Source organism: Balaenoptera ricei, chromosome 20, assembly GCF_028023285.1.
Source record: "Balaenoptera ricei isolate mBalRic1 chromosome 20, mBalRic1.hap2, whole genome shotgun sequence".
Lineage (NCBI taxonomy): Eukaryota > Metazoa > Chordata > Mammalia > Artiodactyla > Balaenopteridae > Balaenoptera > Balaenoptera ricei.
In genome coordinates, this window is record NC_082658.1 from 8323917 (window position 1) to 8349891 (window position 25975).

General features: G+C 56.0%; 2 protein-coding genes across 3 annotated transcripts; one reads left to right on the plus strand and one right to left on the minus strand.

Annotated features, from left to right (window-relative positions):
• Nucleotides 1-548: 548 nt before the first annotated feature.
• Nucleotides 549-10286, minus strand: CYGB (cytoglobin). The gene is made up of 4 exons (XM_059907594.1): nucleotides 9924-10286; nucleotides 4708-4939; nucleotides 4241-4404; nucleotides 549-1862 (listed from the first exon to the last, which is right to left on the minus strand). The coding sequence occupies exons 1-4, from the start codon at nucleotides 10064-10066 to the stop codon at nucleotides 1829-1831; spliced, it is 573 nt and encodes a 190-aa protein (XP_059763577.1). The 5' UTR covers nucleotides 10067-10286; the 3' UTR covers nucleotides 549-1828.
• A 1772-nt stretch (nucleotides 10287-12058) lies between these two features.
• PRCD (photoreceptor disc component) lies at nucleotides 12059-24318 on the plus strand. 2 transcript variants are annotated; one of them, XM_059907605.1, is made up of 5 exons: nucleotides 12059-12790; nucleotides 13084-13152; nucleotides 15161-15235; nucleotides 15633-15721; nucleotides 23930-24318. In XM_059907605.1, the coding sequence occupies exons 1-3, from the start codon at nucleotides 12717-12719 to the stop codon at nucleotides 15180-15182; spliced, it is 165 nt and encodes a 54-aa protein (XP_059763588.1). In that variant the 5' UTR covers nucleotides 12059-12716; the 3' UTR covers nucleotides 15183-15235; nucleotides 15633-15721; nucleotides 23930-24318. The 2 variants fall into 2 exon arrangements, with proteins under 2 accessions (XP_059763588.1, XP_059763587.1); XM_059907604.1 differs by lacking the exons at nucleotides 12059-12790; nucleotides 15161-15235 and having other exon boundaries at nucleotides 12924-13152.
• Nucleotides 24319-25975: the final 1657 nt, after the last annotated feature.

Here is a 25975-nt window from a genome sequence, read left to right on the forward strand (position 1 = left end):
GGCCTAAGGCTAGTAAGGGCAGACTTCCTTTTTCTCAAACGCCCAGGGGCTGCCCCACCACTCCTACCTGGAGTATCAGGCCGGGCCTCAGCTCTTGGAGTGGGATGCCCAGCTCAGGTCCAGAAGGTCAAGGTCCTATCATTGGCTTGCTTGGCTCATTAAACTAGCAGGGCCCTCCTTTCTGAAAATCTCTCCCCTGAGTCCTCCCTCTCTTCTCTCCCCCATGTGAGGGAGGATATTTCCAGAACAAAAGATGAAAAGCCCCCGGACTTTTTTAAACAAGCACAGACCCCCTTCCCGCCCTCCCACCTCTAGAGCCCAGCTTCCGGTCTGCAGCTCTGTGCTCCTGAGTGAACAAGCGGGGTGCCCCCACCACCATCCTGAGCCCCAAGCAGAGGGGCCCGTGACCAGCCAAGGCTGAGACACAGGTGAGGGGGACCCTTGGGGGGGGTCGCCTTTCAAGAAAAAGGCCCGAGTCTTGAACTAAGGAGGGGAGACAGAGGCGAGGGGCAGGTGGCAGGAAAAGACCAAATGAGCGTGCACAGACACAGGAAGAACGAGTCTGTTTAATGACACGGCTGGGTCTGGTTACAAACATCAGAAACTACAAAAGGAGGACAGGCAGTTACACGGACGGCTGCACGAAGATGGGACAGGAGGACACAGGCACAGTAGCCACAGCAGCAAAACATCCTTGAGGACAATACACGTGACCAAGGGGCACACATTGGGGGGGTCCCCAGCAACGCTGACCTAGATGGATGGAGAGGGCCGACTGCAAGCCAGCAGCCAGGAGAGGCAGGGGAGGGAAGGCCCTCAGCCCACAGAGCCCCAGGAAGAGATGGAGGCATCTGGTCCCGTCACCACTGCCCCACCGACAGCAGCCTGGATCCCCCTCCCGCCAGGGCCGTCTGTCTTAGTGGCAAAGGCAGATGGAGCTGGCATCCGAGGTTTCTGGACCATGGCCCCTCCCCCGCTGCAGTCGTCCTGTCCAGAACTTCTGGCCCCCTCTGTCTCCCCTTGCCCATTTAGGGACAAGTCAGGGAGCCACCTCCTTTTGTGGGGGGCAGAGGTAGGGAACGCCGAATCCTTTCTGCCTGAAGTGGAAAGCAGGAATGTGGGGAGCTGGTCAGAGAGAATGGGCTGGGCTTTGCTGGCAAGCTGGGTCACCCCAACCCTGCCCACGCAGGCCCGGGTCCTCTCTGTGCTGATGTGGGACCCAGTCATCTCTGCCGGAACACTCTGTTCTCTGCCCAGAAGCTGCCAGGACCCCTCGGAGGGCAGAACCGAGGCTTCACACGTGCCTCTGGGCCTTACTGATACACATTATAGATATGTATGTGTATATATATATATAGATTTATATATAGATTGTATATAGAATATATCTGTATATACGGTAGACGTGTGTATTCTAGATAAGTGACGTGGAGACCTGTGTGTGGCCAGGCAGATAGAAACAGGGCCGGTTTGTTCCTCCAGTGACTCACAGACCTGCCCCTGATTCCCGCCGGCCGCTCGGCTAGGTCTCTAACAGTGAGTAGAAAAGCTAAGAAGGGTGTGCCCCGCTCTTCAAGGAGGAAAGGTCCCCCACCCCACAGGCCACCCGCTGCGCCGCTGAGCTGGGGTCAGCATCCAGGCAGCTGATGCCACCTTCCGGCGGCTCCAGGGGGACTGTGGCCGAGGCCGAGGCAGCCTCTTTCCGGGAAGACGAGTCAGGGATTCCTCCAGCTTCCTTGGCACCCAGAGACGGCGGGTCAAGGAGCGTCTTCAGAACTCGGCCTTCTGCTCAAGGTGCTGCCAGGGAGGGGGGAGGAGAGAGGGGGTCCTATGGCCCCGAAGAGGGCAGCGTGGCCGGTGGGCTGTGGACGAGATAGGAGATGTAGGTAACAGGTTACTAGGGCCTCGGAGTGGGACCAGGGAACCTGGGGAGAGGGCAGAGGAATCAGGGGTTGCAAGGCCAAACGCTACCAGCCCAGAGACCCACGCGGGGCCCGTGAAAGAAGCCCACTAGACCCAGCTTCTAGGCCCTTTTCTGCCAAGACCTCGGCCGGCCCATCTGAACCTCAGATCTTTTTCTCTAAAATGTGAATCGCGTCTGTGGTGCCCACCTCCGTGGGATCTGAGCGACAGAACTGCCTGAAAGTGCTTCACCAACTGCGACAGTGAGCTCTCTTCCTCTTAATTCTGACACATGCGCACTCCCTGGTTGGCCTGTGGTGCCCCCTCGGGCCACCCATGGGCATTCTCTACACACGCAGCCCCTTTGCACTCACCACCCCCAACCTCCGCCACCTCCTGACTCCACACACGCGCACACACACACACACACACACACGTGCGCGCGCACACCCTGAAGCAGAGACAGTTCAATAAACAGTGGCGTCTGGCTCGCTATTGCGTCTCTGATAAGAGATGCTGGATGGAGGCCTTCTAGAGCTCTGCCCTGTAACTCTCTCTCGCCCTCCGAACCCCTATGGACCCTGGCAGTAGTGGGGTCTGCAGGCCCGGGCCCAGGGAGACACGCCCTCTTGGGGGGGTCACACCCGTGTTCCCAGGAGACCAGAGGTGGCACCAGAGTGTGCAAAGGGATGAGGGGACAATTCCCTCAGCTGGGGTAACCCAGATGTGGGGTGCTCAGGCCCAGGAGGGCGCAGGGCCCCGGCCAGTCCCCACGGTGGCCCATCTCCATTCAGTCCACAAGGAGCAGAAAAGGGGAGGCAAGAGATTTCAGCGGTTTCCTAATGCTTGGGGTTTGGCGAGATTTAAGTCCCAGGGGTCCAGCTAGGGCAAGAGAGGGGAGGGGACAGGGCTTCGTGTCGGGAAATGCTGTCCATGTGTTTCTGATTCACTGGGGCTTGCACGGGCCAGCTCTCTCTCTTCCGTTCCTCTAGGCTCCTATAAAAAAGCCCTTTTCTCTAGAAGCAGGAAGTCTTGTCTCCTGGCTGTAAACAAACTCATCTTTGGCGGTAGAGCCTGCCTGGGGAGAGGCGTGGGAGGGCAAACCCCCTTCCCCCCACTGACCCCTCCCCTGCCCTCCGGCTGCTTCCGGGCTGCCGGCTCTGCCAGCTCCTCCTCCTCCTCCTCCTCCTCCTCCTCCTCCGGCAGGTAAAAATCGCCTGCCTGCTTCCGTTCACTCTGAGGTCTGGGGCGGCCCCAGCCCAGCTGTGAACATCTGGAGTCGCTGCCTGGCCATTGCCAGCTGTCCCCGAGGGCTCCGCGCTCTCAGGGTGGTGAAGGGAGCGGCAGCCAGCTGGGGCCAGTGTGGTCAGAGGCAGGAAGGCCGGGAGGCCGGGCCTCTGCAGGCTGCCCTCGGGGGACCTACTCCGCTGAGCTGCGCGGGGTTGCCTGTGAGCAGGAGGTCCAGCCGGCTCTGCGGACCAGCTCGGAGCCCGGGGAAGGGACGCCGCCTTTTCCCTGGGAAACTGCTGGGAATGTTTCTCTCCAACGCGTGTCCCGAGCCGCTGGCTGACCCCTGCTTCCCATTCCCGCCTCCGCTCCTCTCCCCCCTCCCTCCTCCAGCCCTGCCTCCGCCCCTCCATTGAGCTCCCAGAGCCCCAGCCCCTTGGGGGCCCAGGGAGGCCGGAGTGTTCCCAGCCGCCAAGTCTGGGGGCCAGCCCTCCCCTCGTGCTCCAAGTCAGCTGGAGTCACCAGGCCAGCAATCCTCCTGGAGCCCGTCCCCCGGGGCCCTCACCCCAGAACTGGGAACCCAGCCTCCGGGGTCAGCCCAGAAATAAAACCCCCTGCTGGTGTGCGTGGGAGGGACACCCACGCAGGCCCCGGGTGGGCTGCGGCACGTGCGTGCGTCCTCGTGATTCTCCTGGCTCCAGCCTTGCTGAGGCCGAGGCGGGAGGGAGCGCGGTCAGCATTAGATGAAAAACAGCCCCCATGTGATTGGTACCAGGGAGGAAGTGGCCAGAGTTGGCCTGGGCTGCCTCAGGGCCTGATGAGCAGCCTTCCCGCCAGGAACCTTTGGAGCCTCTCTGCCCGGGGCAGCCTCGGTCTTGGGGTGCCCTGAGTGTCCACTGGTTCTAGGGAAAGGGAAGGCTCTGCCCGAGGAGAATCTGTTTGGGGTCCTCGGCATGAGCGGCCTTTTCCTATCATGCCTGTTCTTTAACGTGTCAGACCCCAGATCCACCCTCCTGGAACTGTTCCTGCCCCGGTGCTCAGTCCCTGGGCGCTAGGAGAGGTGGGAGGCCAGGGGACAGGGGGGGATGCGGCAGGGAGGCTGCCTCCTCACGTGGTGGCGTTGGGGACCTGCTGTACCCAGCCCACTTCCTTGTAGGCAGCGGTCACGTGGCTGTAGATGAGGCCGCGAAGTTTGGCCCAGGCTCTCTGCGTCTCGGGTGGGAAGTCATTGGCAAATTCCTCGGCGATCACCTCCAGGATGACCCCAGAGAGGATCTGGGTACAGAGGAGGGAAGCGGGAGTAAATGCCTGGGCATCCTGCCCTCTGCAGCCCCCAGAGCCCCCAGCATCCCTTCTATCCTGTGTCTGGCCAAGGGGATTGTTCATGAAACAAGAACCCGGCAGCTTTGGGAACCAGACACCCTCAAGACGCAGCCCCCATCCTGCTGCCCCTCCCGGGAACAGCCATGCCAGGGGAAAAGGCTGGGTGGCCCAGTGGCCCGCAGGCTGTCATTGGTTATGGGGCTCTGGGGTGGAACAGGGTGGGTGGTGGGTGGCAGCACCCATCCAGTGACATACCTTGAAGTACACAGGCTCCACCTTGTGCTTGAGGGCATGGGCTTTGCCCACGAGGGCAAGCACAGAGGACACCTTCTCGGGGTCGTGCAGATTCTCCACCACGGTGTTGAGGGCCCCCATGACCCGGCAGGCGTGTTTCCGCAGCTGCGGGCTCCGCTCCATTTCCAGGGGCTCCTCCATGTGCTTGAACTGGCTGAAGTACTGCTTGGCCGACGGGAAGTTCACAAAGAACCTGGCAGGAGGCAGCAGGTGGGTGCTGAGCAGGGGGTGGCCTCAGGCCCCACCCTGAAATGCCCAGACGATGGTGGGGGCGGGTACGGAGGTGGGAGAGGCTGAACCCACCCTCACCCCACCGTGTGCAGCAGTTCCTCAAACACACACTCTTCCTCTGGACGACCTGGCTTACATGCAGACCCCTCCCCGGTTGCGGCCATTTCTATCCGCCAGATTTGCAGCTTCCTCTCCCAAGGAAGCAAGCTTCCTTGCTTCTTGCCTTCTTTCCAAACTCCACACACCCTTCAAGGCCTGCTCCAGTTGCAGCTGAGAGGGTAAGAGCCTGCTATCTGGAATCCCCGGCCGGTGTGCCCTTGGGCAAGTTAACTTTTCTGCAGTCAAATGCTCTATCCCTGAGCTATACCCCCAAGTTAACTTTTCTGAGCCTCAGTTTCCTCATCTATGAAATGGGCATCACTGTTCCTATCTTGGTTGTGAGTCGTTGTGGTTGTTGGGAGGATGAAACGAGAAACAGCATGTGGAGCCCTGGCACAGTGTGGACACAGGGGGCTCAGTAAATGCCACCCTTTTTTATGATGAAGTCAGAGCTCTCTTCCTAAACAAAGGAAGGCCCTAATGACTTAGCTGACTTAGCTCAGGTCATGGAAGGGAAGAAATGAGACTCAGTCCTCCTCCCAGCCCAGTCCCTTCCGTATTCACTACCCTGCCTCCCTCCTCAGCCTGCATAGTCATCAGTTGATTTAATTAAAGATATGGATTGATGTCACCGGCCTGGTAAGTCCTTCACGTCTGTCTGTACATCTTACCTCTCCAACCAGCCTGTGCGCTTCTTGGGGCAGACCCCAGGGCTTTCTAACCCCTCCCTCTCCAGTTTATCTGAAATTGTCTAATTCCCCCCTAATATCACATTCACTGGGTCGCTCTCATGCTCAAAAACATTCCATGGCTCCCCACTGCCTACCGGACAAAGTCAAAACTCCTTAACCTGGGATTCCAGGCTTCTTAGAAACTGTCCCGCACCCGCTTCTCCGGCATGGGGTCCACATTCTTCCCTACGCCCCAGCCCAACAGCTTCACTTAGCATGGGTTAAAGATTCCTAGGCATGCTGGCCCCCTTCCACATGGTGGACCCACGCCCCCTTCCCCGGTGTCAGCTGGGCCTCTCCCTGAGCGCCCGGCCTGGCCCAGGGCGCCCGCTTTCCCTCCAAGGCCATTAGTGTGTTCCCTGCCACCTTTCACGGCTTCTTCCTTGTGTGTCCGTCTGGGTCCCCCAACCCCAGGGCAGAGCCCGGGTCTCACGCGCACTCTGACCCATCACCTTGGCCCAGAGCCGTGCACTTTGCAGGATGGTGGTGATGACATCTGCGATCCCTCACCCAGCCGGGGCGGGAGGTATGTGGCCAGACTCAATCAGAACTTACATAACTTAACTGAAGCCTCAGAAAAGGGATGGAATGTCCTGGACCTGTTTTTTCAGGTTGTTTCACACTTTTGGAGTGTCCCCTTTGTGATTAGAGAGAGCTGGTAATTTGCCAAAACAGCCCTTGGGGCCGGGGGTCGGGTCTCAGATCTGAGAGCTGTAACAGATGCAAGGAGAGCATCTGGCCCCGGCCACCCTTTCAGGCTACGAGGCTGAGGCTGGCGGGAGAGTGACCAGGATACAGTCCACGTGGAGAGCCGGGAGGGCCCCTCTCGGAGGCCAAGTGTGACCTTGGGCAAATTGCTTCACAACCTCCTGTCTGCAAAAGTGTGAGAGGAGTCCCTGCACCCCTGCTTGCTACTTCACAGCTATACTGGTGAGGACAAATAAGGCGATGGGTCTGAAAATACATTGGATTTCTCTGGAGAAGCGTCGTAATGAAGGACAGATACGAAAAGCCCAGTCTGGATTTAAATGAGGATCTCTGACTTCAGAGGTTTTGCATTGCAACAAAAATACTAATTTCTATTTGACTGGTGAATAATAGCATGCAGAGCATCTCCACTTGTTATTTCATACAATGCCACAACCAAGTGGGTATTATGTCCACTTTACTGATGAGAAAATAACAGGGACTATTTATTGAGCACCTACTATATGATCTCATTAATTCTTGCGATATCCTCCTGAGGTTGGCACTGTTTTTATTCCCACGTTCTGGATTAGGAATTGATGCCCACGGTTGCATCAGTGGGCCAAGCGGAGTGGGTGGCAGGACCAGGAAGGAGCCGGGGCGGCCCCCGCTTTGATGGCTTCCCCAGACCGCCTCAGAGGCTGCTCTGCCAGGGATGGTAGCCTGGGGCCCAGTGGGTCTCCCATTATGGCCCTAAGGATGGTCCCGATGAGCCCTTCTTCTGGGCCAGGGGCGTCAAGGGGCCTTGCGCTCTGCTCCTTCATCCTGGCGTTTCTCTGCGCCCCCCCCGCCCCCCCCATCCATGTTTACTCCTGACCCTCCCAGTTCCGGCCTGCGCTGCTGGGAGAAGCCTCAGCAGCCAGCTTGGGGAGTTTCTCAGCTTCCAGAGGCATCTGGGCTTCCAGGAGAGCCTGAAATAGGCTTGTCTGAGTGTGAGGGGGAAGGCGGCAGAGTTACAACCGGGAGGGGAGCCTTCCTAGAGCATGGGTGTTTCCTCTTGGTCTCCTCCCGGCCGGGAGAGGAGGCCTGGGGTCTGGGCAGCCCCTCCGCCCCTCTGCCACAATCCTCTGCCACCATCCTCGCGGCTGCTACCTCCTCACAGGGGGAGTGTTGGGGTGTGGCTGGCCCCAGCCCAGTGGGGAGGGAGGAGGTGAGAGTGCCCGGTCAGAGGGCTACAGTTTCGGGCTCTGTCCCGCCCACCCGTCTTTGCCCACCAGTCCTTGTTGATGGGGCGTAAAGACAAGAGGGGTTTGTGACAAAACTGAGGGGCACAGGATCTGGGGAGGGGCCTTATCTGAGAAGCTCATCCGTCGAGTCCCCCTAACACCCCCTACCCTGGGGCGGACAGCAGAAGGAGGAGAAAAAGGAAAGGGAGGCTGGCGGGACTTGGGGCTGGGCGAGTGGGTGCTGGGCCAGCTTCTCTTCTGAGCTGGGCTGGGCTGGGCTCCCGGCAGCAGAGGTGGGGTCAGGAGAAGTGTGCCTGGGGTTATCAGCCGCCCAGATCTAACTGCTATCTCAGGCCTTCTCAGGTTAACTGTGGGCCTCCCTCTGAGCCCTGAGCACTTGGTAACCACCTCCCCAGCCCAGACCCAGTGCCCCCTGAGGAACGAGTTCCCCTCTGGGGAACTAGAGGGGCACAGAGAGAGGATGAAACCCTTGCCAAGAGCTCAGACTCTCCAGAAACACCTCAGGGTTCAGTTCCTTCCTCGGCACCCCCCATTCCTGGGGAGGTTGGGTGGGACCCTAGGAGCTGGATCTTGGACACATCCCTTACATGTCCTCACTGGCAAACGGCAGGGCGTCGGGACAAAATATCTCCAAGGTCCTTTGGACTTTGCCTCATTTCCTCTTGGTGACCCATGTGCACACCCGGGTGCATCCTGAGGCCTGGTGGGCCCGCATGTGCCGACACACAGCTGAGAGCAGCCCTCCAGGGATGCAGTCTGGCGCATCTGTGACTCCACTGTCCACCGTGTGCTTGTGTGGGTGCTCGCACGTGCAGAGCTGCACCTCCCAATGTCTGATGGCTTCGGGATCTGAAATCCCCTCTTAGCTTCCCCACCACCCCCGGCTGTTTCTGGGCCTGGGAGCCGCCCAAATAGCTGTCCCTTCCTCAGGAATCCTCCCGGAACTCCTCAAGAGTGCTTCTTGCTCTTTTTCCTCCAAAATCTGTTTCTAAGTTGGAATCAGGGCACATCAATATGGAGCTGGGCAGGTCCCAGGCTTGGGGGAGGCACAAGGGAGAGAGTGCGGGAGAGAAAGAGGAGCCAGAGACGGGGCCAAGACTGGGAGACCGGCATGCACTTCAACTGTCCTTTCCACAGAGAGGTTTCACCCCATCTTCAAACAATAAGACTTTCCAGATCTGCCCTAGATTTGACAGCTTCCCTCCGCCAAGGACAGAGGGTTAAGGGGACCTCCCTGCCTGCACCCCCAGGGACCGGCATGTGTGGGAAGAGAGCACCGATCTGTAGCTGTAGTCAATTACTAGCTTGTGTGGCTTGGGGACATTAACTATATGGGAATGGTGTGCATGTGCACTGGTGTGTAGGTGTGTGAATACCAGTGTCACTCTGTGTGTGTGTGCATCCCTCGGGGGCACGTGGTGCCTGAATGACCCCTGAGCCCAAGACACATGACGCTTTCTCCCCAGATTGGGGTTTCAGGGTGGGGCCCTGTCTCCTGAAGCTTCTCCCTTTCCCTCCACCAAACTCGGCAGGGACTGTATCCTAGGGGACTGTTTGCTTCTCCACTCACCTGCACCTCACCTGGGAGCTCCCTGCTGGCCTGGCCCCAGGGCCAGGAAGGGGCCAGCTGGGAAAACCGGACCTCCAGGGTCTACTCCTTCTGACCTCTATTCTTTCGCCCTTCGCTCTGTTCTTCCAAGTCTCTGAATACAGAAAGGGACTGAGCTGGAGAAAGGGGTTTGCTCCTCTTTGTCCTCCTTCTTGGCTGATCCTCAGTTTTCCTGTCTCTAGAATGGGGAGCCCCCAAGGCCCCCATTGGAAAGGCTGGTAAAACGTGTGTCCATAGCAGCTCGGTTGCATGGCTGGGGTCGCTGGTGAGGAAGGCATGGCTGGCTGAGCCAGGAGTTCTGAGGCCCGGGAGAGGAGGGAGATGGAGGTGCCCTCCTTCTGCGTCTGGCTCCTAGTTCCTGGTGAGCACCTCGCCCAGAGAGATCTAGGAAGGGCTCGGCCAGGGCTTCGCCCAACCCCAAGGCGCCCCACGCTGCCCGCACCCCGACCGGCCCGGCCCCAATCGCAGCTGGGGAGGTGGCGCCCGAGCTCGGACCCGGGCCGAGCCCACCTCTGCCCGGAGCCGCTGCCGCCGTCCCTCCCCCGGGCCCGGCCGGGCCGGGGCGACACCTACCGCACCAGGATGGCCACCCCCACGTCCTCGCAGTTGGCATAGAGCCGGGCCCACGTCGCCTGCACCGCCTTCCTCTCCGCCTCGGACAGCTCCTCGCTCCGCTCCCTGCGCTCAATCTCCATCTCGCCCGGCACTTTCTCCATGAGCAGCTCGCAGCCCAGCCCGGCTACGCTCGGCGGCGGCGGGGCGCGGGGAGCCGGGGCCGGCTGCGTGTGCCGCTGGCGGGCGAGTGGTAGAGCGCGCTGGAGGGAGGGAGCGTGTCTGTGCGCGCCGGGTGTGTGTGTGTGTGTGTATGTGTGCGTGTGTGCGTGTGTGTGTGTGTGTGTGTGTGTGTGTGTAGGGTATATGTGCAGGGGGCGGGGGACCGCGAGCGGGGGGCGGGGATGTGGTCTGCTGGAAAAATGTGAAAAAAAAAAAAAGATCCGCTCCAAACCCCCAACCCCTTGTCCGTGAGCCAGTTCCGGCAAGGTGAAGGCTGGGCGGGGTGCCCGTCCTCCAGGCCACCGCGGAGTTTGGCTGCCGGGCGGGGCGTAGGTGTGGCGGGTGTGCTGGGGGGTCCCGGGAGGAGGGGGCGGGCGGGCCGCACGGGAGTGCGCCGCGGCGCGTGCGGGTCTGGGGGCACCGGGTCCCGGCTCACGCGGCGGGCGAGGCCGGGGCGTGTGCCTGTGTGCCCCCTTCCCGCGGCGGGGAACTGACTCTAAGTCGAACACTCCCAAGCATTTGCGGCGTGGCCGCCAGCCCGAGGGGGCGGACGCGAGCCCCTCCAACGGCGCCGCGGTCCGAGCTGAGCTCCCGCTCGCTCCCGGCCTCTCCCGAGCCAGCCGGGGGGCCGCGGCGCCACACCCAGAGCTCCGGACCCCAGACCCTGGAGGGTTTAGGACTGGGGTCATCTCCCTACGCCAACACCTTACAGGAAAACACCAATGCGGGGATGGGGGGCGGCTGTCTAACTTGAGTGCCAGAGGCCTGCGCCCTCCTTTCCTTCCCGCCAGCACTCCTCCCCCTCGGGGCACGCACGTGGCGTCAGAAAGAAGGCCCTGGGTGGCTTACTGATGACACAGGCAGGCCCAAACCTGGCGCCGCTCCTAATTCTGGCCCTGGGGGAGCAAAGTCCGAAGGAGAGGCCGCTGGGCCGGGCAGAGCGGACCTGCGGTGGGTGGGTCGGTGGGGTTGTCAGGAAGCCTTGGGGGCGGGGAGGCCCAGGGCGCTGGAGACATCTCAGCCACCAGGACCTGGATTAGGGAGGGGTTCTGTGGGTGGAGGAGACAAATTCTTGTCCTGGTGGCCTTCTCAGGGAAGGGGATTGGACCAGTGGTGGGGACTGTGCCTCTGAGAGCCACCTGGTCCCCACCCTGCAAGCAGCTGCTCGGTTCTGGTACGGAGGGGGTCCCACCTCTGACTCCCAGTTGAAGCCTGAGGCCAGACCCAGGCTGCAAGCATCTGAAACATGTGACGGCTCTTGTGGGGTGTGTCCAGTTCTCCCTAAGACTCCCTGGTGACACTGCCCTTCCCAAGTCTGTCCACTGCTCAAGTATGGCAAGAGGTGGCGGCTCTCCTCTTCAGCTTTGGTTTACGTGCTTATTTTTAAAAATTCTATTTCAAAGCAGAGAGCCCTGGCACAGCCCTAGCTCCGGGCCTTGCTGGAGCCCAGGGTTCCAGTACATTACTGGAATCCTGGGCGTTACTGGAATCCTGGGCGGGAGGCCTCTTGGCGCTCAGGTCTCAGTTGAGGAGGGAAACTCTAATGCCCTCTTCTGGGGGTCTTGGAGAGGGATGGAGGAGAGTGTGTGGGCTTAGTTTCTTACACCACTCTCAGACCCGTGTTCTCTCTTTTGGCCTGTGCTCCGCATGCTGCCTGGGTCACCTCTGATAGCTTCCCAAGAGCCAGTGCAGTGGCCATCCAAACGGCTGCCCAAGAGGTTCCCCTGGGATGTGGACAGAAAGTAGGAGAAATCTTGATTCTATTCACTTGCATCTCACCCTTTACAAGTTTTAGGTATGTCTCTGGTGTGGGACTGTATTTGCACAGTAATATAGTATATAATTTATGAGTGGATGCATATATCCCTTTTCCTAAGTGCACACTTAGATTCTGCCTTTTACTGAAGAAGGTATGTAATCAGAAACATTTGGAAACGGCTGTCCAGAGGTTAGAAGTGAACCGCTTAGCCAGCCCTTCACTCCCTGGCCTCCCTTGTCTTTCTGGCTTCATCATCTGTATTCTTCCCCTCTCCTCCTCCCCTCACGATGCCTCCCCTGTGACATCGTGACTCCACCAATACTCAACTTCCAGTTGCCAGAACATGCCCTGTGCTTTCCCGTCTGCAGCCCTGGCGGAGTCTTCTGTCTGTGGGCCCACCCTTCCTTGAGCTCCTGCAAATACAGATGAGCCCAGCTCCTCTCTGAAGATTCCCCTGATGCGTGCAACTCCCAGCGTGCTCTGTAGGCAGCTTTAATAGCCTAAGTCTCTCTGCGGTGGTCATTTGTTTAACTTGCCAGTGCGTTTGTCTAGACTCTAAGCCCCTTGAGGGTCAGGCCCAGGGCTTAGTTATACCTACATCCAGAACAGACTGAGGTCGATTTACCCTGCCACTGGGGGGGACAACCTGGGTCCAGTGAGGTTAATCAGTCTTCCCAAGGTCGGGTCTGCTGACCCCACTAATCAGCTTGAGCCTCCTAATCCGTCGCCAGCAGGAGCCTCAGGATGGACCGCAGGGGCTTGGGAGAGCTGGCAGGGGCCATCTTGGCCCTTTTCCTGCAGACCCGGTCTGGAGGGGATGGGGCAGCTGAGCCATGTGCACTACCCTCTTCCTGCTCAGCACCTTGGCCATGCTCTGGCGCCGCCGATTCGCCAACAGGGTCCAACCGTGAGAAACTGACTGGGCCACGGGCTGGGCTGGGGGAGAAACTACTGCGCTGGGTTACAGCCAAGCTGAAGGCGGGCGGGGGCTGCCTGGGCTCCAGGGAGGCTGGGAGGGACTTGCAAGGGAGCCCCGAGAGGTTCCCCCTCGGAGTAGGGGAACTTGGAGCTCCTCAAAGACGCTGGCCACAGCCTCCGGTTCCAGAGCCCAATGTGGCTTAGGTCTTGCAGAGAAGCAGGAGCGGGGTCTGGGGTCTGGGTGCTACCCACAGCTCTGCCTGCCTCTTCTCCCTCCCACAGAGAGCCCAGTGGGGTAGATGGAGCAGTTATGGGCAGCAGCTTGGAAACAGACCTCCAGTCCTCAGGCAGGTAAGGCAGAAGAGTCTAGGGTGGAGGAGGAAGGGTGTCGCTAAGGAGGCTGCCGCTCTCCCCTGTCCCTGCCCAGGCCCGGGGGTGTACATGGGTATGTGCCTGTGTGTGCGCGTGCATGCTTCACGCTGGCCCCTCACCCCAGCTACCCTGTTCACTGTATGCCTAGTGGGCAGGCCGAATGTCTGTTTTCTCCAGTTGGGAATGGGACTCCCAGCCTCTCCTCTGGACCAAAACTTCTCTGCCTTGCTTGTCCTAGTGCGGGGTGGTCCCCAGGGTCCCTTCTGTTGGAAGATGCAGGGGGAGTGGAGAGAGGGATGAGGCAGAAGCAGCTCTGCGTTGCTTTGCTCGCCTTCCCTTCCCCCTCCCTCTCCCGCTGTCCCCCCCGCCCAGCCTCGGCAGCTCCGCTGCCTGAACCTCCAGCAGGATTCGCTGTCCAGTCCCCAATAGAAGGCGCAGGAGGAGCATGACATCATCAGCACTGAATGCCATTGGCTGGGCAGTCCCTGCGGGCAGGACACTGTCTCCAGTGGCCAGAAAGTTAACTCTTCCCTATTCTGGAGCCATGTGGCCTTTACCAGGGGTGAAGATTGGGAAACTTCTGGACTTTTCCTTCCCCGCTGACTAGTGTCCTTTGATGATAGGGGCTCTATGCCCAAGAAAACACTGAAAAATCAGCAAATATTTCTGAAGAACGTACTGTTGGAAATGTTCATTTGTGCCTTTGGGCCCATCTAGCGTGGGGGACCTAGCTGAAGAGTGATATTCTCTGCTGTGGAAGCATCTTCTAGCCCCCGGCGCTGCTTCTCTCACTTCCCTGAAAGGAGGATCAGATGGCTGAGACAGTGAGCACGCATGCTCGCCTGTGCACCCCACGTCTCTTCCAGGGTGTGGGCAATGTGCCTGCAGTGTGCCCCTTGAATACGTCGAGGTTGGCAAGCCGAGAACTTGGGTCTTTCTCTGTGTCTCTGCTCTGACTTCTCAGTCCTTGGGTTCCCCCAGGTTTGGAATATCAGAAGGCCCCCTGGGAAGCCCAGGGCCTGTGCAGGAAGCAGAGTCATTTCTGTGACGCCCTTCCTCAATAGCTGGGCTAGCTGAGAGGGTCACAGTGGTGCCTAATTATGACTACCGGTGAAATGGGCTGACACGTATAAAATGGGCCCTCAAATGCTGACTGGTCCTCACTGTTGAGTTTGGGTCTGGAGCGGGGCAGCCTGAGTTTAAATCCTACCTTCGCTCTTACTGAGAGGCTGTGGGCAAATTATGTAATCTTTTTATTCATATGTAAACTGGGATTAATAACAGACTGGTTGTGAGGTTTCTGTGAGGTTTAAATGAGATAACCGTTGTAAAGCACTCAGCACAGAGTAACTGCTCAATTAACGCCAGCTCTACTCTTGCTGTTATATGATCAGGGCTTTATTCTTCCCCAGGGGTTTCTCGTACATTAACTCACTCGGAAGTCTCCATGGCCCCAAAGGTTTGGCAGTTCAAGTGTTTCTAGCTCTTGTTAATGGTGCAGGAAGCTGAGGGACAGGGAGACGTAAATGACTTGCTCAACGTCGTGCACCCAATTTGTGGCTGATGTGGGACTGACAGGTCCCTGACTTCAGACGGTCCATCTCCTCGACTGAAATGCCCCTGGACCTCCTGTCAGGAGAGAAAAGGCCAAATCTGGGACCATCTGGCCGGGCCTGGTCTGCTGTGGCCTTGCCAGAAGGAAGCAGTTGCCTATTAACTCCTTGGGACCCAGCTAACTGGAAAAATTGGCCTGCCAACTAACCCCTCCTGCTGATGGTGGCTCCAGGGAGGACTGGCCCAGCGGGGCGGTAGACGTGAAAGTTCTGCTCTCCAGTTCCACAGTCATAAATTCCAATTGGCTTCTGGGGTGCTCCTGTTCCTCAATAGTCGGGTGAATCGCTAGGCTTGGGGGCAGGAGGAAGGGGAAGGCTGGAAACGTGGGCGGGTCATCCTCCAGTCTTCTGACTCCGTGTTCTTTTCTGTTTAGAGAGAAAGAACCTCTGAAGTAAGCCCTCGCCTCTTCAGGCGGAGCTCAGCCCCAGGGCCCGGGATCAGCTGGCAGGTAGGGCAGGGTCTGCAGCCTGGAGGAGAGAGGGCAGGGCTGGGGACAAGAAAGGAAGAATACAGAGTACGCAAGGCCTGGCCATGCGGGAGCAGAGCAGGCTGCCTTCAGCTCTGCGGTCACGATGGACGTTAAGGATAGGAGGGTGGACTCCTTCCGTCGGCTCCTACCTTGAGCCTGTTATGTTCCAGGCCACAGGGCAAGGGTTAGTTTTAAGAGAACTACGTGTGATCTCAACAGCATTTTCTAGGCCTGGGGATGGTGGTCCTGCTGGCGGCCTGAGGGGTGTCTAGAGGACTTCTCAGGGAGAGGCAGTGCTCTGGGATGTCCACTCTGAAATACAAGGCCCCGCTCTGGGGTGGGAGAGAGAGCCGACCGGCTTGGTTTTCTCTTTCAGCTCACATCCTGGTGTGCCCCCCACCCCCGAAGGACGCCGTGGCGGAAGGAGCTGCAGGAGGGAGACTGGGGAAAGCAGCTGTTGAGAAGGTAGACTCCGCTTTTCGGCCCCCGGACCCACCAGTCTGCGCTTCCCCCAAGGCCCTGGCTGTGGGGCTCCTGAAGCTGAGCCTGGCCGGGCAGGTGGGAGGGGCAGAGATGCTAAAGCTCTGGGACCGGCTCCCTTCCTCTGAGGAGGCCCAGAGAGAGGGACTCAGTGGGGTCCCCCCATTTAACTCGGGGGCAACCCCCGCCGCCTGCGGCTAGAGGAGGGAACAAGTGGGGAGCGAGGAGACTCCAGAACTGAGGGACAGCGATGGTTCTCGTTCACAAAGGAAGGGCTGCCCTTTCACCCTCCGCTGAACCCTCACAACAACGCATGGAGGCTGGTCATATTATTGTCCATGGTTTAGAAATGAGGAAACTCACAGAGTGCTTTGCTAATTTGCCCGGCGTCACCCAGCCAGTAAGTGGAGGACCCCAGGCTCATATGCAGGTTGCAGAGCCCATGCTCTTCAAGCCCACAGCGCAGGCCTCCCTGAAGCCACCTGGAAGTCTGCAGCTGCTCAGTGGAAGAAGCCATTTTACTGGCCTGGCCGCCCATCTTTGGCAGCTCAGCTTGTCCAGGGCTGTGTGGTGTCACTTTGCGATGGTGGCACTCACTTCCTATGACATTTGCCTCTCCCTGGTCCCCAGAGGTCACCCTGCCACTGGCTGCTCTGCTGAAATGATCAATAGGAAATGCCGTTTGGATCTGTGACATGTCTGCCTGCAGCTGGATGGAAGCAACTCACAGCTTGTCCTCGGAGTGTGTTTTCTGTGTGTGTGTGTGCACGCGTGCCCGTGTCCCAAATGGGCAGTAGCATGTGGGAAGGGAGAAAGCATGACACTTGTTTCTGTCAATCTGCTGACTGCTCAGTAACGGCGGCGGCCTCCTTTGCCCCCAGCTGCTCTGCCATTTCTCTCTCTTTACCATCCTGCCTGATCCTGAGCAGAGATAAAAGCAGATTTCCGCTTCTGCTCCCTGCGATCCAGGCGCAGACCCTGCAGGCAGCTGCTGCCGACCGCCTTGCAGCCATTCGTCTTCCAAAGCCCCCCCAGACTCCCCCCACGTGCATCTCTCCTCCCCATCCAGCCCCCACTGCCCATCTAGCCGCGAGGCCTCTGCCTGGCTGGCCCCCACCCCTGACTTTCAGGAAAGAGGAGCTGGAGGAGTTCTCTAGACAGCAGGAAAGGGTGAGATGCAGCCGACTCGACTCGGGGAACCCACTCTGAAGTGATGGGGAGGAGGAGGCGCAGCCTGCTGGGAGGGGCTGCTGCAGGGAGCCTGGCAGCTCTGTGGGAGCCTCAAAAAGTAGGGCAGGGCGGAGGCAGGGGAAGGGTCTCACCAAGGGAAGGAGCTGCCCACCTGACACGGGCCACGAGTTCGTGACCACCTGTCTCAGCTCCCGTCAGCCTGTCTTTCTCCTGGGAGGCCTCAGCCTTGCTGGTGACAGGACTCTCAGGCTGAGGGCCAGAGGGCACTGTTCCTGGGACCCAGTCTGTATTGCCCGATCCTATCTATGCATCCATTCTCTAATCTATCTGCCGTATTCCTGTCACTTCATCCTTGCCTACGCTCTCTGCCGTTTCCAAGTTGCCTGTCTCCTTCCACTGGGCTGAGGAATTGTCAGACCAAGGTCGCCTAGTGGCACCGGGGCTGGCTCACGGCCCAGACGCACATCCACGAAGTGACACCCCTTTGCAGCCCTGTTCTAAGAGCTTGCTCAGGAGCTGAAGGTGCCTCTGGGGACTGGTTCCAGATGGAGGGAGGGAAAGCAAGAGGAAGGGGCTGCTGGAGGTGGGGGGATGTGTCTGCCTGGGCTTGCAGGCTGCCCAGGCCCTGGCAGCCGGGGTGCCGTGTGGGCTGGGCGGGAGGGGCTCTCTCCCCCAGGGAGCAGGCTGGCTTCGGTGGGAGCAGATTGTGTTTACACCTTCCCCACACACCCGGCCCACGCTCGCCTCTTCTTCTCAGGGCTCTCCCACCCTTGGGCTCTCTGCACAGTCTGCACATTGGCAGCTCCTGCTGCAGAGTTGCCACCCTCGGCCTAGAGCGCCTCTACGGGAGGCCTCCCGGGACAGAGGCGCCCCTTCCTCGGCCCACCATCTCCCGTCACAGCAGCTGGTAGGAAGCCCGTGCCGGGGGTGGACCCAATGTTCCCAAGAGGCTGAGTCCTTCTCCCCTCCCATTTCCTTGGAAAGAGCCGCTGCTTGGAAATGGGAGCAGGAAAGTTCAGGGGCTTGGTAGACTGACCATAACAGGAAGGGGGGATTAAGGGCAACTCGAGAGACAGAGCTGGGTCACTCCTGGTCCGGGGTGTGGGCTGTTATGAAATAACGATAAAGGATCTAAGAGGGAGGAGCCCAGAGTCAGAGCACCGGGTTGAAATCTTGACGCCACCACCACTTCCTACCTCTGTGGCCTTGGGTAGGTTACTGAACGTCTCTGTCCCTCAGTTTCCTCATCTATAAGACAGAGATAACAGTAAACCTTCTCACAGGATTATTGTAGTGTTAAATTAGATAATGCGTGTCAAGGGCTTACCATGTTTAGTGAGTGTTCAATATATGTAAGCTAGTGTAATTGTGTTTGTAAACTGTCAATTACTGAACAGTTAGTCATTTCAGAACAATTAGTAGGTTCAGAACAGCTAGAGTCCCTCCCCCCCTCCCCACGGCCCTTCCTGGCCTGTCTTTCCACATACACGCCAGCTGGGCAACGGGCAACTCTGAAACAAATGAGAGGACAGCAGAGGGTGGAACTGCTGGGTGGGGGCCACCTAATAAGACCCAGCACCCAGTGAGATGGTACCAGAGCGCACCGCTGTTGCTTCTGGGTATCTAGAGCCCTGTCCCAACCTCCAGTGGGAGGGTCCTGGCCTGGATACCTTCCCCACAACGGGCTCTGCTTCTCCGAATGAATCTCAGCTCCCAGAGAAGACAGGAGGTGGCTGCCCCGATGCTTTTCCATCCTCCGTCTGAATGCTAATCTCCCTACTGACGGGAGCCTGAGTGACAGGGAGAAGGCTGCTCCGAGCTGCGGGGTGGCCGGGGTGGCCGAGGGCAGCAGCCGGGAGCGAGCGGGGAGGTGCTGTCTGCTACTTCTGTGGCTGCAGCTCAGGGCCGCTGCCAGTCTCTCCTGGAGATGGGGACACGACCAGAGAGCTGATGAGGTGCCGGGGGTGGGGCGGGGGAGCAAGGGAAGCAGCCGCCACAGCTGCCTGGCATCACCCTAGGGTGCAGATGCAACCGGGGAGAGTACCCGCCCACCCCAAACGTGTGACCGTGTGTCTACAGGCAGGATAGTCCTGGGCAGGGGCAGAGAGCACAGGCCCCGATCCTAGACTAGGGGGGCACGGCGCCTATCGGAGGCTGGCACAATGGCACAGGACAACAGCAGGGGACCCAACTGCTTCCCCCAGGCTCCCAGGGCCCCTCTGCAGGGCCCTCACTGTTAGGAAGAAGCCCAAGACCTTGAGATAGAGGCAGTAATGCTTCTCTGTGAGCCTCAAAAGAAGGAGAGTAGCCAAGTGGCTCATACTAAGGTTTACTTGAATATAATGATGATGATACTACTAATATTATTAATACTGGCTAATAGGTCTCAGACACTTATTCCGTGCTAGGCGCTGTACCAAGAGCTTTATTCGTAAGCATTGTCTCACTTATGAGGCAGGAACTGCTGTTAACCTCATTTACCCAATAAGGAAAGTGAGGTTCACAGAACTCACTCAAGGTCACTCGCAGCTGGTGGCAAAGCCAGGACCTGTGCCTGGGCAACGCTGATGCGAAAGCTTGTGAGGCTGTCGGGGGAGGAAGGAACTGAGTCTAGAGCGGGGGCTGTGTGGAAAGCCTGCGGTGACCGTCCTCCAGGCACAAGGAACGAGAGCTGCGGCCCCACCCCGGCAGTGCCTTTGCAGGTGGGCCGGGCGGCGTTTGCCAGGGTGAGTCACATGCTCTCTCTTCAGGAACCTGGGGTTCAAGGGTAGACCAGACTCTGGGTCCCGAAAGGCCAGTCCTTGCCTACCAGCTGAGGGGAAGGAGGAGAGCGGCCTTTCCAGGATCAGTCATCCCCTTCAGGGAGGAAGCAGTGGCCACCGGCAGGGGTGACAGACGGCGAGGCCAGCACTGAGAGCCACCGCCACTGCCATTCTATCTCCTTCAACCAGGGCAGAGCCCCTGGGAGGGAGACGATGGCAGCCAGCGGCCCAGCTGGAGGCGGAGCTAGACGAGGGGCAGCCGTTTGTTTTCGCAGGGGGAGGGCGCAGGGCATGCGGACACAGGAGGTAGCTTCAAGAGGGACCCACGGACAAACTGGAAACAAGTCCTGGCACTTAAGAACTGCAGACCCTCTCTGTGGAATGCACATGCCCCCTAGTGGGGACTAAGCCTAGAGGGTGGAGAGAAAATTAAAAGAGTTACTGATGACCATGACCTATGAGCCTGGGTAGGAATGGCCAGTCCCATCCTTCTGTGAACACACACACGCCCATTTAACATCACACGCAGAAGCCAGCTAAACTAAGTATTAAAGGAAACTATTCAATTTGTTCACTTGCTCCTATCTAACAAGCACGTATTGGGAGCCTACAATGTACAAATCCTGTGTGAGGTGTTGGGAATGAGACAGCGATAAGAGGCAGTGCCTGCCCTGCTAGTTAGTACAAGACGAAGATCCTGGCCTGGGAGGTCCAGTTCTGTCAGCCCAGCCACTGCCTGGTCACTTGACCTTTCCTTCTCTGGACCTCAATCTCCCCATGTAATAGGCATGTGTTGAACCCAGGTGGGCTGGCGCTGGGGATGTAAAGGACTAATGACCATCCTCAGGAAAGGAACTGTCTACTAAGATGAAGGGGATGGACCAGATGACAATGACCATCCTCAGGAAAGGAACTGTCTACTAAGATGAAGGGGATGGACCAGATGACCTCTGGGGGAGCCACAGCTTCTCCCAATCAAAGGAGACTCTGGTAGACTGTGTCTGGAGGTGCTAACAAGGACCCGCTCACTCAACAGACATGCATAGAGTGTCTGTGTGCCAGGCACTGTGGATACAGAAATGAATTAAGACTTCCTGCCACAAACAACCAGAAAACTGAGCAAAATATAAGAAACAGACACTTGACAATGCGCAGCACACAGGACGGTGACCTCATGACTGCCTCAGACAGTTCCCTGCCTGCGGCGTGGGGAGGGTGAGGAGACACGATGAGAGTTCGAGATGGTGCTGGGTGGGGGGCTTTCCAAAGGACATACACACAGATCAATGAGATCCAAAGACAGGACAAAGGTGATTCAGTGGAGGAAGGAAAATCCTTTCAGTAGAATACAGAAAGCACTAACCATAAAAGCAAAATGGATAAACTGGACTTGATCGAAACTGGAAAGACTGGGAGATAATACCTCCCAAGCAAGTTTCTGAGAAAGGACCTGTATCCAGAATATATAAAGAACTTTCACAACTCAATAGGAAGATAGGCCAATACAAAAAGGGAGGGTTTTAACAGACACTTCACAAAAAAGTATACACAGGGCCAACAAACACACAGAAAGATGCTCAGCGCCATAGTCAACAGGGAAATGCACGTTAAAACCATAATGAGATATTATGACACACCTACCAGAATGGCTTATTAAAGACTGACCATAACAGGTGTTGGTAAGGGTGTGGAGCAAGTGTAACTCTGTAATATGTTGCTGGGGGAGTGTAAGTGTCACAAAGCACTTGGGAAACCCGTTTGGCAGTTTCCCCTGCAGTTATCTCAGAGGAATGAAAACTTATGTCCACAAAAAGATCTGTACAAAAATGTTCATTGCAGCTTTATTAATCATAGTTCCAAACTGGAAACAGCCCAAAGGTCCACCAACATGCACGGGAATAAAAATGTTGTGGTATAGTCATACAATGGAATAATATTCAGTAATTAAAAAGGAAATGAACTACTGATGTAAGCCACAACACGGGTAATTGAGAGAAGCCAGACACAAAAGAGTACCTACTGTATGACTCCATTTATATGAAATTCTAGAACAGGCAAAACTAGTCTACAGTGACAGAAAGCAGATCAGTGGTTGTCTGGGGCCAGGGTTGTATGGTGACTTGACTGTAAAAGGGTGTGAAGGGGATCTCTGGGTGATGAAAATGTTCTACATTGTGATGGGGTTGTGGCTGCACAGGTGTATTCCTTATTGGACTACTGCACTGTACATTTTAAATGGATGCATTTTATTGTATGTAAATTACACCTCAAAAAAGATGACTTAAAGAGTTTCAAAAAAAAACCCAAAAAAACAAGAACAAAGACTTGACTCTTGCCTTGCTCACTGTTTAGTAGAAAAGCCAGACACGAAAACAAATAATCATAAAACAGTGAGTATTAAAAGAAGTATGTATGTTTACATAGTAAGAGTGCCGCTTACTGAGTGCTTCCCTAGTGCCCGGCCGTGCTAGATGCTTTGCATGCACAGTCCTAAGACCGTCCTGTGGGGTTTGGGAGAGCCTCTGCCTCCTCCTGTTGCAGATAAGGAGCCTTAGAGAGAGGTGAAGTCATCTGCTTGGGGTTACTCAGCTCGAATCAGCAGAGCGTGTGCTAAACCAGCCTGCTGTGGGGACGCTGAGAAAGGAGCTAGGGGACTGCTTGAGCACCTCAGGTAAGATTTCGCAAGGGGATACTGAAGCATGAGTTGGGATTTGCTACGCAGAGGGAAGGATGAAGGGAAGGAAATGTCAAGGCAAAGGAAACAAACAGCATGAGCAAAGGTGCTGCAGCAGTTGTGAGAAGGCAGTGTTTCTGGGAAGGAGAGATGTGTCCAGAAAACAGCAGAAGAGGTCAATGGGATATTACGTATTCTTCAAATTCACTTATTTTTTTAAAAACCCATTAATAATTTTATGAGAGGCAACAGATCTGCCGAGCAGGCGAGTGAAATGTGTGCTATTGGTCAACACAGGAAAGAATCCACCGCAACGCAAGGTCATCCATTCTCAATAATTAGGGTACGTGTTGTTCCGTTTTTTCTCCTCCAGGAAGTTAAAGCTATGTTCAATGGTCCTGGATTTCTGCTGAACAGGATTTGTGGCCCTCTTTCACAGTCCTGAGAAATTGAAGGGAAAAACGTCCTCTATGCTTTTATGATGGGCTTTCTAGCTGGATGAATTAGAATCACCAGAGTTAACAAAACATGATCCACTGTCATAGCGTATTTTTCCAGGAAATCCAGCACAGCAGTTAAGACCATAGGTTTGGAGGCTAGATTGAGTTCTCAGTGCCCCTACTTACTAATGACTTTCATCTTTCTGCACTTTGGCTGCAAAACGGGGGATAATGACAGGGCTGTTGTGAGAGTCAAATGAGAGAGCAAACTGAAGGTGCTTAGAGTCATCGAGTTTTATACATTAAATACGGGCAGCTTTTTGTATGTCACTCAGACCTCAATAAAGTGGTTTTTTAAAAAAGGTGTTTAGTGCAGTGCCTGGCACGGAGTCAACACTATACACCAGCTGTTACTTTTTTTCAGGATGGTAATTTGAGTGTGTCAGTTCCTCTTTATTTTGCCACGACCCATTCTTCCAGAGAAAAATCATTAAAAAAAAAAAAAAATTTCGGAAAATGTCGATCATATCATTTAGGATGATTTTGGTTCTTTTTTTTTTTTCTTTTTTTGGCTGAGTTGGGTCTTCATTGCTGCTCGTGGGCTTTCTCTAGTTGCAGCGAGCAGGGGCTACTCTTCCTTGCGGTGCGCGGGCTTCTCATTGCGATGGCTTCTCTTGTTGCGGAGCACGGGCTTTAGGCGCATGTGCCTCAGTAGTTGTGGCACACGGGCTCAGTATTTGTGGCGCACGGGCTTAGTTGCTCCGCGGCATGTGGGATCTTCCCGGACCAGGGCTCGAACCCGTGTCCCCTGCACTGGCAGGCAGATTCTTAACCTCTGTGCCACCAGGGAAGCCCAGGATGATTTTGGTTCTAACAGAACACCCAACTTGAGACAGCTTAAACAACACGGAGGTTTCTTTCTTAAATCTCACACTCTGTATTTCACTGAACCTAAGATGCCATTGCTCAAAAGATGCCTCCCACATTCAGAAACACTAACATGTAAAAATACGTGTCTCTGAATCAAACAAAAGGTCTGAAGGCAGGGGGCTTCGGGACTGGTTTCTCCAGCAGTTCAAAAGCATCTTCAAGGGTTCATGCTCTTTTCTCCTCTCTGCCACTGCAGACCTTCCGCTCTTGCTGGGAAACGGGCCTCACGGATACAAGATGGCTTCGGTGGTCTCAGGCATCTCCTCACGATGTCCCAAAGCCGGAAGAGAGGCTACTGTTATTAAAAACTAGAAAACGTTCCCAAACCTGGCAGAACTGCGCCGCAGACCCTTTCCTGAAACCATTCCTGGCAAAGGGAATAGCTTTCTATGGCCGACTAATCAAGATGCACTCCTTTGGGCAGGGCAGGGGCTTGCCCAGTAGCTCTGCTGTTTGTAAGACGGAGGAAGGACAGCTGCAGGACTAAGAGTGCCTGCCACACGGGTGAACTTCCCGGGATATCACTGGTGCAACTGCTCCCATTTAAGCAGCCAGCTGCTTGGGCTATACCTACCCTCCTCATGTTTTTACTAATAAAATTAAAGATTCCTTTTCAGGTTAAGAAATTCACCTCAATATTTAAAGACTCTGTTTTCTATTTGTGGGTTTCGGATACCATGTCTTAAATCCTAGCAGTGACTGGAACTCAGTGAGCTGACCGCCTGAGCACAGCAGGCCAGCTGACCGGATTTCCCCTTTGCACTCAGAGCCAAGGTCCCTTGAACGGCCCTGGGGACTCTTGCCCTGTTCAGCTTGTGATCTACTTCTGTCACTTATCACTAGACTGTGTGACTCTTTCCATTTAATAAATATAGGTCTACACCGGCCTTGAATAATGTAAAACTCAAACGTCCTAGACCTCACCAGCAACGAGTGCAAATGAAGTCACACTGGCATTAGCATTTCCGTCTCAACAGCTCTGAGCCCTTGCCTGCTTATTCAGGAATTCTGGTGCATTCTTTGACGTCTTTCCCAGTTATTTCTGGATTGCCTAAGCAGTGCACCTGACATGTGCTCAGACACAAGGCCTCTCATTGCATTTTGCTCTGGCCACTTGGCCACAGCCCAGCAGCCCGTGACACTGCCATCCGCCGTTAGCCTGCTGCGGTTCCACTAAGTGCCCTGTCAGGTGTGAAAGCTACACTGTGGCCTCTGGCACAGTGGCCCTTCTCGAGCTGTGACAAGTGGCCCTCACTGCACACTGGGTGGCAACTAGTCTGGGACCCAAGACAGACCGGCCAGAGCCCAGAGCCTCTGCCTTTCACAGATCAGCTCCTGCAGGCTCTCAGCCTCACTCTTCCTGCCAGAAAGTGGCTCGAAACAGTGCAACAGGTGCCCATCATTCCCTCCCAGTTTCCTCCCTAACCACCCATGCAAACACACAAAATCCCTCTTCCTTCCCCTTCCCCCCAAACCAAAAACCCTTATATATAAGATCCATTTATATATATATATATATATATATATATATATACACACGGTGCAGTATAACTTTGTGGTAAAAGCACAGACTCTACAGGCTGGGATCAAACGCTGACACCACCAGTTACTAGTTGTGTAAACTGGGGCAAGTTTCATCATCTCTCAATGCTTCTGTTTCCTCATCTGTAAAATGGGGGTAGTGATAATGCACTGCACTGTGCAGTGGTGAGGATTAAACGAATTAATATCCGTAAAGTACTCGAGGAGTGAATGGCACACAGTAAGTGCTATGAAGTGTTAGCTATCATTATTGTTTTGCCTGCAGATCACCTGCCTACACACAAGTAGCTTTTGGCAAATTCCGAACTTAGAGTCTGAGGTGAAAGGAACTTAGTTTGCAGGGACAGACCCCATTCTTTCTTTCGGTATTATACAAAATAATCTGTCTTCAAGGGTAAGATAGAGAAACGTAAGGGCCAATTTCACACGATAGAAGCTATTGCTGAGTTAATGATTATATTTGTGGAGTACTTACTGTGAGCAGAGGTAGTGGAATACCAACTAGGCCTGTGAGGAAATTAAAAAGAAAAAACAAATTAAAATAGACTTCTGCCTTGAAGAGCTCACAATCCAATTGAGGGAGGCAAACATTAACAAATGTGGTAACTTGAAAATAAGTACCCACAGTGTATTACCATATACAGAACAATTTAATCCAGACTCAGTGCCACTGAGATCACTGCTGAACGGCTGAGGAGCA

Bases quoted from the DNA above. Each gene is read 5' to 3' on its own strand.
- CYGB (XM_059907594.1), bottom strand. From the start codon at position 10,066: ATGGAGAAAGTGCCGGGCGAGATGGAGATTGAGCGCAGGGAGCGGAGC. The intron at 4,940-9,923 runs GTAGGTGTCGCC...GCCTCCTGCCAG, and splicing joins GGGGTGGCCATCCTGGTGCG to GTTCTTTGTGAACTTCCCGT. The intron at 4,405-4,707 runs GTATGTCACTGG...CTCTGTACCCAG, and splicing joins TGGAGCCTGTGTACTTCAAG to ATCCTCTCTGGGGTCATCCT.
- PRCD (XM_059907604.1), top strand. From the start codon at position 13,101: ATGGAGCAGTTATGGGCAGCAGCTTGGAAACAGACCTCCAGTCCTCAG. The intron at 13,153-15,632 runs GTAAGGCAGAAG...TTTCTCTTTCAG, and splicing joins GACCTCCAGTCCTCAGGCAG to CTCACATCCTGGTGTGCCCC. The intron at 15,722-23,929 runs GTAGACTCCGCT...CTGCCACTGCAG, and splicing joins GGAAAGCAGCTGTTGAGAAG to ACCTTCCGCTCTTGCTGGGA.